General features: G+C 42.5%; 1 protein-coding gene and 1 non-coding gene across 4 annotated transcripts; both read right to left on the bottom strand.

The window, feature by feature from the left end:
• Positions 1-618: 618 nt before the first annotated feature.
• Positions 619-14,956, bottom strand: NUCLEOLIN (nucleolin multifunctional protein). Of its 3 annotated transcripts, none has more exons than XM_088467518.1 (16): positions 14,809-14,956; positions 13,705-13,809; positions 9,390-9,531; positions 8,882-8,989; positions 8,548-8,637; positions 7,794-7,961; positions 7,242-7,322; positions 4,931-5,054; positions 4,712-4,854; positions 4,191-4,317; positions 3,565-3,710; positions 2,812-2,935; positions 2,119-2,255; positions 1,766-1,898; positions 1,184-1,455; positions 619-1,082 (listed from the first exon to the last, which is right to left on the bottom strand). In XM_088467518.1, exons 1-16 carry the CDS (start codon positions 14,824-14,826, stop codon positions 1,030-1,032), a joined length of 1,971 nt encoding a protein of 656 aa, XP_088323644.1. In that variant the 5' UTR covers positions 14,827-14,956; the 3' UTR covers positions 619-1,029. The 3 variants fall into 3 exon arrangements, with proteins under 3 accessions (XP_088323644.1, XP_088323633.1, XP_088323639.1); XM_088467507.1 differs by having other exon boundaries at positions 9,348-9,531; positions 14,809-14,954; XM_088467513.1 differs by lacking the exon at positions 14,809-14,956 and adding an exon at positions 14,081-14,173 and having other exon boundaries at positions 9,348-9,531.
• Positions 2,002-2,075, bottom strand: LOC148542707 (small nucleolar RNA SNORD20). The gene has a single exon (XR_015877718.1). It is a non-coding gene; the product is annotated as a small nucleolar RNA SNORD20 (small nucleolar RNA).
• Positions 14,957-14,992: the final 36 nt, after the last annotated feature.

Below are 14,992 nucleotides of genomic sequence, written 5' to 3'. Positions count from 1 at the left end.
ACAAAGCCACTTTGTTAGCATCTTGTCTTTAACTATCTGCTTCATGGAATGTATGTTAAAAGTTTTGTAGAATGTATTAATAGTGGAGTTTAATGGGCAGCAGCATGGTAGGGCAGTCTAGAAATAAAAGTAGCATAACACTAGTAAGACTACACCATCAGTAAACTATTAGAAGTTATGGACAATGAAGATTAATAAATAGCAATCTGGGGATTGGGAGCCAGTCATTTATTGGTGTCCTCAGATTGTAATATTGACATTCATTTATACCTCTATTGGGTCACTTAACAAGGGCACCTTCTCTGGGGAATAGAAAACCCACAATACCCTATTCCTTGCAATGGATGTATTAAGGGTCATAAGGTTTAGCAGTTAATTACTGTACATGGATTCATTTATTACACTATTGGTCTGTTTTCCCATCAGGTAACAAATACAATTTTAGAAAGACCAAAACCCAGAGCTGCAGCCATGTACAAAATTTAACAGATCAACTGCACAAAGCCACTATTGTGCACAAGTTTTAGTTCACAAGAACACATATGCTATGCATATAAAATCAAATGGATTAAACATACTTGACAACCATCACCATAATATCAGACTACTTGGAAACCATTATACTAATATGTAACCAGATGAGGTCCTTTAATCTGAAGACAAGCTGCTGAAGCACAAACCATTAACATTCTGCATTTACAGCAAAATACTACAGGATTTGTAGGAAAAAAAATTGTACAGTGGGTAAAACATAAGTTGACAAGTTCAGGACAAGGTCTCTTCTCACACACACTTTAAAAAAAAAAGTCTGTAAGGATAGTCAAGCAGTCACACATCTTCCATGAAATGACGGTGTCCAGGTGTTAACAGGAAATAGGTATGTCGTCTCCACATTGGAATGTCCATACAGAAGGCTCTGCCAAAGCTAAACTTGTTTGGGAGAAGGGAACCCAATGCACCCTCCTGCCCTCAGAGTCCATTCAGTTAAGGGAGATGGCTTGATGTTTGGAGACTTGGGAATCAAACGGTTCAGTCATCAAACCTTATTTTCTTTCCACCTCTGAAGCCTCCACCTCCTCTACCTTAAAGTAAAAAAGAAAAGCCTTCATAAGAAATATGTACCAATTCAGTCTGAACATTTTACCAAAACTCCTTTAACGCATTTCAAGCCTCAAAAGTTTACCTCCAAATCCTCCTCCGCGACCACCACCTCTGCCGCCAAATCCTCCGCGGCCACCACCCCTGCCGCCAAATCCTCCACGGCCACCACCCCTGCCGCCAAATCCTCCACGGCCACCACCTCTGCCACCAAATCCTCCACGGCCACCACGCTGTCCTTCACCCTTAGGCTTTGCAAAGTCCAAAGTAACTTTGCTTCCATCTATTTCCCCATCCTCCATTGCTTCCTTTGCAGCTTTAGCATCTTCAGCTGAAGAGAAATCTACAAACCCAAACCTGGAGGAAAAAGAAAGTGCACACATTAAGCGCCTTATCAGAGAATGGTAAAGTACTTGGTACATTGCAATCTTTAATTTGTTTATTAGAATGTTGCATTTTAGCAGTTTAGACCTTCACTTGAGGACCAAACATAAGCCAAATGTGCATTTCATATTCTTCTCGTGCGAATCCATCTACAGCTACTGGACTTTAGCTGGACAGTGCTCAATGAGAAGCTATAGAAGAGTCCCACATATAGTCAATATGCTACAATCAATGCATACATAAAGATTAGCCTGAATTGTAAGAAAACTCCTGCAGGACTTACCCTTTAGATGCTCCAGTGTCCCGATCTGTGACTATTCTGGCATTTAGTGAGCCATCAAATGCTTCCTTCAAGGTTTCCTCTGTGGTGTCTTCAGAAAGACCTCTGACAAAAAGGGTTTTTGTTTGAGCCGAGCCTAACAAAACAGAAAATCGGTTTATCATTAAAGCACAAAAATGCGTTTGTTAAATATATAATCAGCATTTATGGTAAAAGCTTAGCAAGTCAAATAAAATAAGCTGGATCAGTACTTGACTATCCAGAGAAACTGTGTCTCATCAGAAATTCTCAGATATATCCATCATCATTTCCAGCATGAAGACTCCTCTATACACTGTAAATCAGAAAAGCCATACCTCTTCCTCCACCACTTTGAGGGCCACCTCCCTGACAGTACTCGAGCCGTATTGTCCTGCCCTCAACCTCTGTGTTATTACAAGATTCTAATGCCTCCTTTGCTTCTTCCACAGAAGTGAATTCTACAAAGGCAAACCTGTAAACAAAATGCATATAGTTGGGAAAAAGGTTTTTTTTAAAACATTCCAAACATCCATCTTTTTTACTCTTCATCCCACAATACTTCGTGCACATGCTTTATTGTCTACATATATTTATAATTCTTTTGTTTGAACTACCAAATCTGTTCATGTTATTTAAAACATGAACTATGTAAATATACAAGTTTACGAATATGTACTTGGGCGTCCATTTGAAACTCAAGTTTAACCTGATACTCATCCAAAAGAGAAACTCTAGTTTCACGGTTTCTGTAAGCAATTCTTTATGATGTCCTGCCTCTAGAGGTGAGGAATAGACATGCCTCACCAGATTCAAATTAACATTGTTCTTATGTGGTGTAGTTTTGTCTGATCTAGCCTTAGTTTGGCAACCCTCAACCCCCCACCAAGGAGAAAAATTGCTCTGCAGCACAATGAAACATTCTCCCACTGGCTATCTTTCAAAATTAAAGGATTTTTTTTAAGAGGCTTCAATCAAAAGGACAATACCACTGTTGTGGATGCATCAAGTAGCCATTTGCCCACACTTACCCTTTTGGCCGACCCTGGTTGTTTTGTGGTATTCTAATGGATGTTGCCTTTTCAAAAACTTCCTGCAAACTATCCTCTGTAGCACTGTATGACAGATTGTTAACAACAAGAATCTTGGCTTCACCTAAAAAACAAAATGGAAAAGTTAGAATTAGGTTCTTACTTAAAGGATAGCTGGATCAGAACTGGACTAATTAAATATTTCAGCAAAATTACTCAGATTAAACTACTAATTTCCAGCCGACAACTTCACACCCCTTACCAAGACTAGCAAGTTAGTGCTGACCACTTGAAGTCTTCGAATTCAAAGTTGAAACTTCAAGAATTATTTAAATCTCAGGACCAAGGACTAAATTTTACACTGAAGCCAAAAGGCCATTATCTCATTCTTTTGGGCTCAATAGATGTAGAGGAGAGCGAATATTGGAACATAAACCAACAGTGCACATCCATTAATCACTACTATTTAGCTCAGAAAACTCAGTTTTTTTTTTAGTTTAAGAAAATTTTTAAAAAATGTTTCTGCAGTCTTTCCCCAATAAAATCTTCAAGTGGTGTCTCACGCCCCAAACCCCCCTGGTGACAGTACATTTAACCAACTAGTGGTAATAGAACACCAGCATCACATGCGATGCAAGTGTCAGGGAAAGCTCACCTGGCTATTGTGCCCAACGCAGTCGGACCGGTTAAATATCTATACCATGGATTGATCGATCTATAAATATCTATACACACCAAAAACTAGTTACTAACCTGGTGGTGGTCTTTTCCCTCCAGCACTCTGACTCTTCTCTCCAGTGTAGTCTATGAAGATAGCACGGCCTTCAACTTCAGCACCTTGTTTTTCTTCCATAGCCTTATCTGCATCTGCTTCAGTGCTGAATTCCACATATGCAATCCTAGAGTAGAACATAGGTGTGAGAAAACTTTGAAGTGTGAATGCAACAGCTTTTCACAATGAAATGACTGCATCACTGGAATTCAATTAGTTTAATCTAACTACTTCTTTCCAGAAGACTTCCATCCAGGACACATTTCAACACAGTAGTGTATTGCCTAATACTCCCTCCTTTCTAGCAGGGAATGAGTGATCAGAATTAAAAAAAAAAAAAGTGGGAACATTCAAGTAGCAAGTCACTTTAAGAGAACCTGTTATTTGTCCATATACTAAAGCATGGTACCCATTCATGTACCTGATAAACTACAAAGTAGGGCTAGACAATTGATTTAGATGGCAGAATAAGAACCACTCTACATGAGGGGTTTTTTTTTTTAGGACCTTATGGACAAAATATATTAACAGGGTATCTGAAAGGCACTACCTGTTTACTAGCCAGATGCGGACTACAGATACAAAGAATAGAACATCAGCAACCTACCCTTTACTGGATCCATCAAGTCCTGTAGGAATACGAATTTCTTTGGCATTTTCAAAGACCTCCTGCAATTCCTCAACAGTTGTACTATATGGGAAATTCTTTACAAAGAGAGTCCTTGCATCCCTCTCTGGAAAAATCAAAAAATTTATCGTTAAATCAAAAAGGTCATGTAATAAAAGCATAAATGAGTTCACAGGACATTCTAAACCATGAACCAGCTAGTATTGCCAATATTTGCTTCAGTTATATGCAGAAACGTTCTTTAATGGGGGTGCTCAGATGATGGTCACAGAGAAGGCAATGTTCTAGGCATCTCTAGCCCCCATGCATTACAGTAGGATCTTTATATCAGGCAGAAAACTGCATCACTGGTGTTTCATTAATAAAATTCTGGGTTTAGTGAAATCCAGCCATTTCTGACAAAGCACCTCTAATGTCAGAACAAGCAACATCAGCATATGATATGGTAAGTTAATGCTTTACCAGTTTCTAACCAACATTCCATGATAAGAGTGAAATACCTTTCTTATTCTCAGCCGCTTTATTCTTGTCTGTGGAATTTGCCTTTTCCACTTTAACCTCAAACCCAAGAACCTTCTTCCCAGACATTTTAAGTGCTTTCTCCACCTCTTCTGCAGTAGAGAATTCCACATAGCCGAATTTCCTATGGTATAAAGATGGGGCAAGTCAGGGTGGCAGTCTCTTACAGTTTGAGTTTTGCTCATGATCAAAACACTCACCTTGTTGACCCAATCCGGACATCCTGGACAGTCAAACTCTTTTTCGTAAAAACCTCCCTCAGGGCATCTTTTAGTTCATCAAAGTCCTTAGCGGAATTCAAATTTGCAACATAAACTGATAAACCTAGTAAATGGAAACATTACAAAAAAATTCTCAACAGTTGTAAATTACTTTCTGACCAACCCACAAACCAGACTGTCCTGATATTAAGCAGGAGAACATTTAGAGCAAGATTAGCATATCTAGGCACGTTGAGAGATTTTGTAGACCTGAGCATGAGAGGTATCGCAAACCCTCTAAAAGCACGTATTTTACCCGGTATTAACGACCGGGGAACCACTTCTATAAAATGCCTTGGTCCCTCAGTACACGCTGTGTTGCATCGGCGCAGCCATTCCGACAGCCGCAATGACTGCAGCCATTGAGGGCGCTGTCATACAAATAGACTCTGGTCGTGAGCCAATCACAGTTCTGACCGGCAGGCAATCAGCGGCTGCCGATCTGCGGTCCGATTGACTAGCGCCAGTTTCGAATGAGACTGTAGACACAGAGCTACTCTTGAGTCCTCTGTGTCATTGTGTAGTTTGTGCTGTGGGCCCAAGTTGGCAGCATGCGGGATAGTCCTCATGGTGGTAACCATCTCCCTCGATGCTGTTTGATAGATTTTATATATACACACATTTTACAGTGATGTCCCTGCCATATGTACTGTGGGAAGGGGAGCTATACAGGAGGATCCAGAGTTCTCCACAGAAATTTTTCCAGCCAGGTGGCATCAAGAAGTAGCCGGGTGGGGGCCTTGGCGATAAAATGTTTTAAACCCTGACCTTATGATTTCAACATGAAACATTTTATATATTAATTCTCCCCTAAGTCTGTAGTATCTGGTCCCTCTAGTGAAATCAGCATCATGTTATTTAATGCTGGCACCACAGAATTTATTTTTTATACAGCTCCCTGATAGTGCCCCCACAGATACTGTCCGCAAATAATTTTTTTATACAGCTCCCAGATACTGTCCAGATTATTATTATTTTTTTTTAAAGCTCCTTCACAGACAGTGGACGCAGTTCTACTCTGTTCAGGTGACTGTACCCACCCAAACAGTGCACCCTTGCTTTTATATAGGTGGGGAGGGATCTCTGCCCTCCAGCATGACACCACCCTGTACTCTGACAAGCCAGAGTTGCACCACCTGGCACTCCTCTACCCCAAAGTGCCGCATACCCATACAACCTACTGCCCGGCACTCTCCCCCACCCCCCTGCCCCAATGCACCGCGTCCAGTCGCCCAGAACCCTGCCTAACGTGTTCTTATTGCCGGCAGACAGATGCCAGATGGACTGAGCCTCAAATGGGAACATGAGCCGTCGGCACAGCTCGGCGTCACATCTAGCATCTGTGTCAACAAGGACAAATTGAGGGTGACCGGGCAACAGGGTACGCAGTGCATTGGAGCAGAGGGAATTGCCAGGCGGTAGCAGTTTCTTGCTGGGAGCTGTTCCTGCAAAAAAACAGCCTGGGGAGAACACTGGGGGTCCCTGCCATATTGTACTGTGTGGGGGGTTGTACAGGGGGGGGGGCTATGGGATCTGCCATCTCCGAGCATGTGTAAGGGGCACTACAACTGCATGGCATATAATGTCTAAGTGGCACTACTGTGGTTTAACAAGCATAAGGGACACTAGAGTGGAAAACTAAAACAGCCACCCCCACCCATGGACCGCAGTGTCAGGCATGGCACAGCATCTATTCACACTGCAGGGAGAGCTTGGTGCAGCCCATCATCTACATGAGTGCGGTATACGCCCCTACAGTGATGAAAATGGGGAGCAAGGATACATCCCCATTTGAGTGACTGCACCCCTCTGTCGTGCACTCAACTTTTTCTGATGGGCACCCTGTCTGCTTTAACTTGAAGACTAGGGGATTACAGCAGATATCTTGAATATCTGCCGTGGCTCCCTGTACATACATCTTGTTAGTACTCATTAACGTACAACCTCCAAAAATGGAGGTGTGATCTACTGCACATTTAATTTGATGAATATGCTTATTACTACTGAATGCCTTATTTACTATGGGTTTGGTGTACAGACAAGTCATCTCATGTAGGATCATGAAAGCATTCAACATGCATTTAAGGGGAATGTGGAGAGGTCTAATGCTGTTGGGGTATCAGATGGGCATTTTAAGCGTAGTGGCCAATAGCTCTGGGAACTTATTCCCGATTCAATTCACTGCAATGTTGAATAGCATCACACCAAAATATTGTTGTGATCGATCAAGTACATAAGAGTTTTCCCATACCTTCACTTCGCGGTTTCTTTGCTTCAGGAGCACCTTTATTTTTGGGCATGTCTTTTTTGCGTTTTGCAGAATCCTTAGTCTCTGGAGTGGACAAAAAAAAAAAAAGAAAGTTAGCGGGAGTGCATACACACTTATAGATTAGATAGAATTGTATTTACATGTACAGATGCATAGAAAACAAAATTATGCAATTGTAAAATGTATAGTGTACCTAGATTAAATAGCCCAAAGCAGACTAATTCTGAAAATTAGAAAAACTAATGAACAGATTTTGCCAAAATATTCACTACTCTATGAAGGAGTTTGTATATACTATTTATCATTGCGCCCGCAAGTAGAGAACATAATTGTGCGCAGGGCCATGTGGTCTCGGTGGTGAGGAAAGCACAGCTGCCAATCTAGAATAGTGCAAGCCCACTCTGACGATCAGGTCCATACACAGCGCACATATTAAGATGTCAAATAAAAAATGCTGGCAGAAGAGACTTCAGATAAAATCTAGGGTACTAGATTAGTGGATGTATATGTATAATTATATGCTATACTACTTACTTTCTTCATCTTCGTCATCCTCCTCGTCATCATCATCCTCCTCTTCATCATCATCATCCTCCTCCTCGTCATCATCCTCGTCAGATTCAGCCTTTTTAACAGGAACAGCTTTCTTTCCTTTAGCTAGAGGTAGTGCTACTTCCATTGCTTCGTCCTCATCTTCAGAGTCTAGATTGTGTTCAAAATTTTTTTTGTTTAAAGCAGGTATAGCTAGGTGCAAAGCTGGACTATGACATTACAGTAGCTTAAATCACTGTCCCAAAAAAGGTCCAACAGTAGGTTTAATTGACAAGCCTGGCAACATTTACAAAAACAGTTGAGATTTGGTAGTCTTTTAATTTAGCTTGCCATGCCGGATGGCCACTGTGCATGTGACTGAAGTACCAGTTATACAACATCCGGATGACAATTTTTAAATTAGAATGAGACAGTCATCTTAGGCATACTCAGTTGATGTTCTATGTAATCATTAAAATCTGTCCATAGCCAATTGGAATTTACAGTCTAAATTCCCTAAAGCTTTATTGGAGTGAGGGCAATGAAACTAAAGCAGGGAACATCCATAGGACTTTGGTCAGAACCATGCTCATAGCCCCGCAAGTTAAAACCAACACTAACCACAGAGCTCCTCACATTTAGAAGGGAGGAACTTCAGATGGGTCAAATTTATGACTTTTCATTAAGTAACAAAAAATAAAACTATCCTTGTACAAGCATTGTGGAATTTCACATACACTATACAGATAATGCTCACCTTCCTCATCCTCAGACTCTTCTTTTTTCGCTACAGGTTTCTTGGCAGCTGGTTTCTTGGCAGCAGGTTCTTCCTCCTCTTCAGACTCATCTAACAAGGTTTTAATGTTACAATCAGTAAGGCCAAAAATATATGTTAAGTATACAGCTCATTTTGAAAACAGATCTTCAACTAGCAAGACTATTGACAAACTGTATAGATCTATTTACAGCACATCAGTTGAAGCTATCATCATGGGTTATTCAGGATTAAGTCCCAAAATAATCATCATCTGTGCCAACACCATGTCAGTTTTGTTCCATTTTAAAATTCCCACACTGAAGATTAAACGTACCATCTTCATCATCCTCATCCTCCTCCTCCGACTCCTCATTTTTAGCTATAGGTTTTTTGGCAGCTGGCTTCTTGGCAACCGGCTTTTGCTCTTCTTCAGATTCTTCATCTACAGGAGGAGAGAAAAAAAAATGTATACATTTAGCAAGAACGCTTCACCACCACTACCTGTTACCAGATCAACTAATGCCTATGAGCAATGCCACTCACCAGCCTTCCTTGTGGAATTCACTGAGAAATTTGCATTTATACAAATTACAGACAAAGCATAACGTAAGATTAGCTGTTTAACGCTTATCTAAATTGCTCTAAAGACATCTTATGCCCTTAATAATCAGAAACAATATGCCCAATTATCAGGAAAGAAATGGTAAAGGGGGTCTTTGCGACTTGCAACTATGGACTAGGAATACCATGAAGATCCTCTTGTACAACACTAAACTACACTGAGCCCAATCTCAACATACCAGACTCTTCATCTTCACTGTCCTGCTTCTTTGCCCGTTTACCATTCTTTGCTCCAGCTGGAGTAGCTCCCTTCTTTCCTGGGGTGACTGCAGGCTTAGCTGGAGTGGCTGCTTTCTTCCCTGGTGTTGCTTTAGCTGGAGTGGCTGCTTTCTTGGCTGGTGTTTTCTTTGGAGGAACCTCTAACTGTGGAAGGCATAAAAAAAAAAAAAAAAAAGGTACTACTAAACAATCCTCATTTTCATTAAAATTACATTGTGTGCTTTGAATAAATGCTAATTCAACAGTGAAATTAGGGCTATTTTTAAACTTTTGCAGAACATTTATCGCCATACCATATTACTAGCTAATGACTTTACCAAGAACCCCTAAAAGGGACAGTTTCCCCTGCTCAAAAAGTGGCCTTATCACACCAAGTTGAACACTGAAAGTAATGACTTAACATTTGTCAAAATTAATGGCCCCATTTAGCAATTTTTTTTTACTAAAATCACACCAAGTTATTTTCGTTTCACTGAAAGTATTAAAGGGCTTTTGGACCAGATTTCATGAAAAACTAATCCAAGCCCATTAATTTGATTATTTCAAGCAGATCGCATCTCCCATACTGGAATGGGAAATGCGATCTGCTTGATATGTACTAAGGAGTTATGAAATATACCATGGGGAACCCTGCAAAAACAATGCCATCTGGAGCTGGCGTCATGCAGTGTTTCCCCCCCGCTTTTGCAACTTAATGTAAAAAAACAAAAAAAGAAGTTTAAAAACAAACCCTTACCTACATCTAGGGACCGGTGAGTTCACTCCTCAGCTCTGCTGTAAACCAGCATCTCAGTTTATAGACCAGCTGACTGGACAAGTAAGCTGAGGGGCAAGGAAGGTAGTGCTAGCTGGCACATGGGCACACTTGTGAAAAAATAGTGAGAAGTGGATTCACAAGCTGTCCCTGCATGCGATTCTTTATACAACCCTGTGATGTATCCTAAATCTGCAATGCAGGTTTAGGAAAAAATATCATTACAACCACATTTTAATTGCGGATTGTAGAGCGCCAAGCTTTTTTCCCTCAAACCAACCTACCACTAACGAGTGGAGCACCACAACTATAACCCCTCTCCCTTCCCGAAACATGTAGACAGGACAGATTAACAAGAAGTCAGAAGTAGTCAACCACTTCAAAGTTCTGTGAGAAGTAAACTGTTCAAAATAGATCACTAGTGTCTGAAATAACTTATACCCAAATTTTAATGTCTGACCCAACTGTTACAACCAATTTTTCCAGGAAATCACCTCATTAGCAGGGAATATGCAGTTCAAAGCAAAGGTAAATGTACCCAGGTTGATTAAGTTGTGCAGCAGCCAGGTCTGTTATGCTGGCCATACACTAGTACGACCAGCATAAAATGCGATTAATCATACGTTTTCCCTTGAACTCCACCGGCAGCTCCCTGGCAGTCCCAGCAGTACGATTTGGTGTTTTTGACACAATGTACATATGATCTGATGTACGATCACTCGCCCCTATATGACTGGTCGTGATACGATCGACTGTGCACCTCACCAAAAACATGCGATCTTAAGAGATTTAAATTATGCCACTCAGTCGCACGATGCATCACTTGCGCAAAAACACAGCTAGCATTCCCACTAGGCTGTTTTAGCAGGTGCTGTGCCCTGCCCCCCAGAAAGAGGGCAAAAAGCGCCCTGCTGGTGCAGTCTTCACCCGCAGGTTGCAGTGTCCTGCGGTGACCCGGTCAACGCGTGTCGCAGTGTCCTGCGGGTGGAGAAATGTGCGGTGACCCGGTCACCGCTGGAGAATAGACGCCGGGCGCATGCGCCTGGCATATATTCTCCCTGTCTGCAGCGCTTGGGGGCTGTCCGGCGTGTCTTTAAGTGCCGGGCACGCCCCCAAAAGTAACAAAAAGGGGATGTGTCTTATAGACAAGCCCCTTTTCAGGCGCGCGCACACAAGTGCCCTCTCTAGCTCCGGCGCCCTGCCTTCCACCGGAGCTAGAGTTAACACTGCACAGCATGATCTGCATACGATTACGACGGATAATATGGGCTGTACGTCTGATCACAAGACATGATAGAGCAGCAGAAGCGCGCTTCGGATCGTACTCCTACCTAAATGCTACACAATTTCCACACAAGTTGTACGAGGCGTCTAAAATCATGCCATCGGCCCGAAATCGCGCTAGTGTATGGCCAGCATAAGACTAGCATCAGTTGACTTTGGGCTCATGCACTGCAGTGAGGCCAATTAGGTCCAAGACCACCTGTCTACCAAAATGAAGCATACATGCACAGAACTGCATTACCACCTATGGTGCAGACAGGACAATCTAAAGGGAAAGCCACATTTTGCGTAACAACGGACTGCTTTTAATGTTAACAGGATAGTAACTTGACAAGTTTTACCCCAGTGTTAGCAACAGACTTTTAGAAAAACAGAGGTTTTAAAAATTCAAAAACCAACTGTATGATTCAGTCAGCATTGAGATAAAAACTAGATCGTTTTAGTCAGGCATAGCCTGGCAAGTTTTATAAAAAAAAATAATCAGTATTCCGTTTCTTATTACGGCAGACAGATCAAACAAAGAATGGCATGCACAGGAACCGATATTCTAAAGGAAAAGTTAATTCCATAGAGCAATGGCCCCTATACACCAGCGACAGTTTGTAGCATTCCTGAGATCCAGACATTGGTGAAATCGAACATGTTTGATTTTACAGATCACAATCAAATCGGTGAAATTTAACATGGATAATTTCACTAATCACAGAACATCGATTGCTGCCGATCAGCATTTCAGATCGCGCAGTCATTTGTTAGGTGTATTGGACCCCTTATGACATTGGGGGGCGCAGAGACCAAAACCTCAGACAATTACAGATTTTATGATAGGAATAAGGTTACCTTATAGTGTTCACTCTAGGTCCGGCGCTGGTCAGGACGCCGGACCTAGAGAAAGGGCACATCTGTGCACGTGCCCAAAAGGGGCATGTCAAGGACAAAGGGGCATGTCTGATGCATCCCCTTTTCATCACTCTTGAAAATGCTACTTTTTGGTGCAATACAATAAGAGTATCTCTAAAAGTGTACATTACTCCCATGGGGGGGGGGGTCAGCCCTAGCAGGCAAAAGAGTAAATGTACACACCACTAAGGGAAGATTTTAATTCTGTCTATTGTAATGGGTAGTAATTTGTGCAGCCAATTTCGCCTCGTTTTTGTGACCTTTCCTAAGTAATAAAGGAGAAATTAGCAGATAGGTTATTAAGGATGGCAAATCGTTTTATTGCATCTGAAAGGACGCCCGACGGGAGATAATCAATTGCTTATTCTAATGAACACAACTGCAGCGAACACCTATTACTTATCGTACACTGGGTTTAGATGCGTACAAGCGGCTAAACCCATGCAAAGTCCTGGCTTGGGTGCCTAAAACTCAAGACTTTTCACAGAATTCAACTCACCGTCTCAGAAGGGTGAGTGCAAAAATCTGGGTGCCAAGGGCACTCTCCTAAACAGAGCAACAATGCATCTCTGACTGGTGCCATTACTCTCCACAAAAAAAAAAAATATCTATTGCTTTTTTTCCCCCCATAAAGTGCATTCATAACTGTTCTGTGGAACTGAATTGGCCCTTGGTGTATCGCCCCGATAATTGAACTGTGTGGCCAACCAATGTTAAAATATTGATTGGGCACTCCAGACTGCAATATTTTGCAAGTTATAGGTCAGCCGCATCGGGCAGTGTATGCCCAACCGCAACCAGCAGACATTTCCCCTCTTCCTTCACAGGGAAGCAATGGGGAAAGGTTTCTTCCAGAGGAGCAGAGGGCAGATTTTGGGGACTTGGGCCAAGATATCCGCAGGGTGTCAGGCTGCCAGATAAAATATCTGTTGGTCTGACAGGCATTTTATCTGGCAGTGTATGGCCAGCATAAGAAATTTATAATAAAAGCTTCAAACACAAGTGAAAATCACAATACTATCCTCTACAACACCTAGTGCATCAAGAGGCCTCAACACTATACAAGGCTATCGTTATATTGCATTAGTCACTTTATTTTTCTAACCATAGGAATCAGAAAAGTGGTTACAATTTATAAGGTACACAATGGTTTTATCAATAAAGCAGAGTGGGAAAAAATATGAAACATGCCAATCTTCCTGACATTTGCATTGTTTTCAATCCACTGTTCTTTTGTCATGATATTTAAGTAGTGGTCACTCAATTTGAAACCAAGACTAATGTTCTTTGATACCACATCTGTTTATTTCATATGCACACTTTAGTGAAGTTATCATGGCAATTTGTGTTTTAAGTAACCAGATGACATGCTGCATTACCTCCTCTTCACTGCTTTCTTCTTCCTCCATTTCTTCATCCTCCTCACTGTCTTCCACCTCTTTTGGAGGTGCGGCTTTCTTGGGTTTACCTTGCATTTTTGCTCCCTGTATAAATGCAAAAAAAACAAATATTTAGAAGCTACGAAATGGTTGAACTAGAAAGAAAGAACAAAAGTAACTTTTTGTTTCTAATAATTCAGAGTCCAGTATCGTGTCTTACAATTACTTTTCTATAGGGGTCTGCAAGTGTCCAGAAATAGGCCTGCCCACTGCTTGGCACACGTGGTAAGGTGCCCAGGCGTAACCTAAACTAATAGCAACATAACTCAGTAACTCCCACAGGCCCGGTCGGAGAGAGCGCTCTGAAAGTACTAACCGGGGCCAACTTAGCACGATTCCAACACGTGTCCTAACGCGGCATATGCTCAGCACCGGCCACCTCAGCTGAACGTACATGTGCGGCCACGTGGAGAACCCGATCCGTTCCACAGACACGTGCAGCAAACACGCGGGTTTGGATGGGGAGAAGGGGGGGGGGGGCGGAAGTTAGGCCGTGGGGGACGTGCTCTCAAGGGACTCGGCTCGCGGGAAATCAAAATGGCGCCGGCAAGGCAATTCAACCCCACGGGGGAACTATGCAAGATGGGGATGGAAGTGGTTTTCGCAGGACCCGCCACCTTCCAGAGACCCAGCCACAATGCTAAGAAAGGCCTTACACACAAGCCCGATTGTGAATCCCGCCCACCCACAAACACACAATTCGCTACCGTGCGCGATTTCCCGGACAGAGCGAGGAGTATTAACCCCGCAATTACCGCTCCCACGCAAGAGAACGGAGATGAGCCACGGGGCCCGGTGACGTCACCGCCGTTCATCGCGCGCGCTGCACACCACTGTAAGACGCATGCGCAGCAACAGCTCCCCGTCTACCGGCACAGCACAGGCCACGGCGTCTTCGCGGCGCCGTTACCTCATTCACTGAAATGAACCGAGTATGCATTGTTTATACAGATAACAATACGAAAATGCAGCGTTTTGTTATTAGCCGGAAATTTAAAAAAAATGGTAGGATATTAGTCCGCATAATCCCCGCATGCGTGTTACCTTAGCTAGTTTCACCATGTCTGCGGTGTGTTCCCGAGGATGGAAAGGTCACGTGTCTGTGCGCTGCTCTGGAGGACACGAGATGGCTGTGACACAAAACCGACTGGTCGCGGGGCTCTAGAGAAGGCGCTAATAAAGACTATGCATCACGTGCCGCCCACTGACCAATCCACAGCCGACAAGA

Source organism: Taudactylus pleione, unplaced genomic scaffold, assembly GCF_031769625.1.
Source record: "Taudactylus pleione unplaced genomic scaffold, aTauple2 ptg000010l, whole genome shotgun sequence".
NCBI classification, from domain to species: domain Eukaryota; kingdom Metazoa; phylum Chordata; class Amphibia; order Anura; family Myobatrachidae; genus Taudactylus; species Taudactylus pleione.
This window is presented reverse-complemented; position numbering and strand designations above follow the sequence as displayed.

Coding starts and splice junctions, on each gene's coding strand:
- NUCLEOLIN (XM_088467507.1), bottom strand. Junction 5,055..7,241: donor AAAGAAACCGCGAAGTGAAG/GTATGGGAAAAC, acceptor TCCATTTACTAG/GTTTATCAGTTTATGTTGCA. Junction 3,711..4,190: donor CTTGATGGATCCAGTAAAGG/GTAGGTTGCTGA, acceptor GTTCTACTCTAG/GATTGCATATGTGGAATTCA.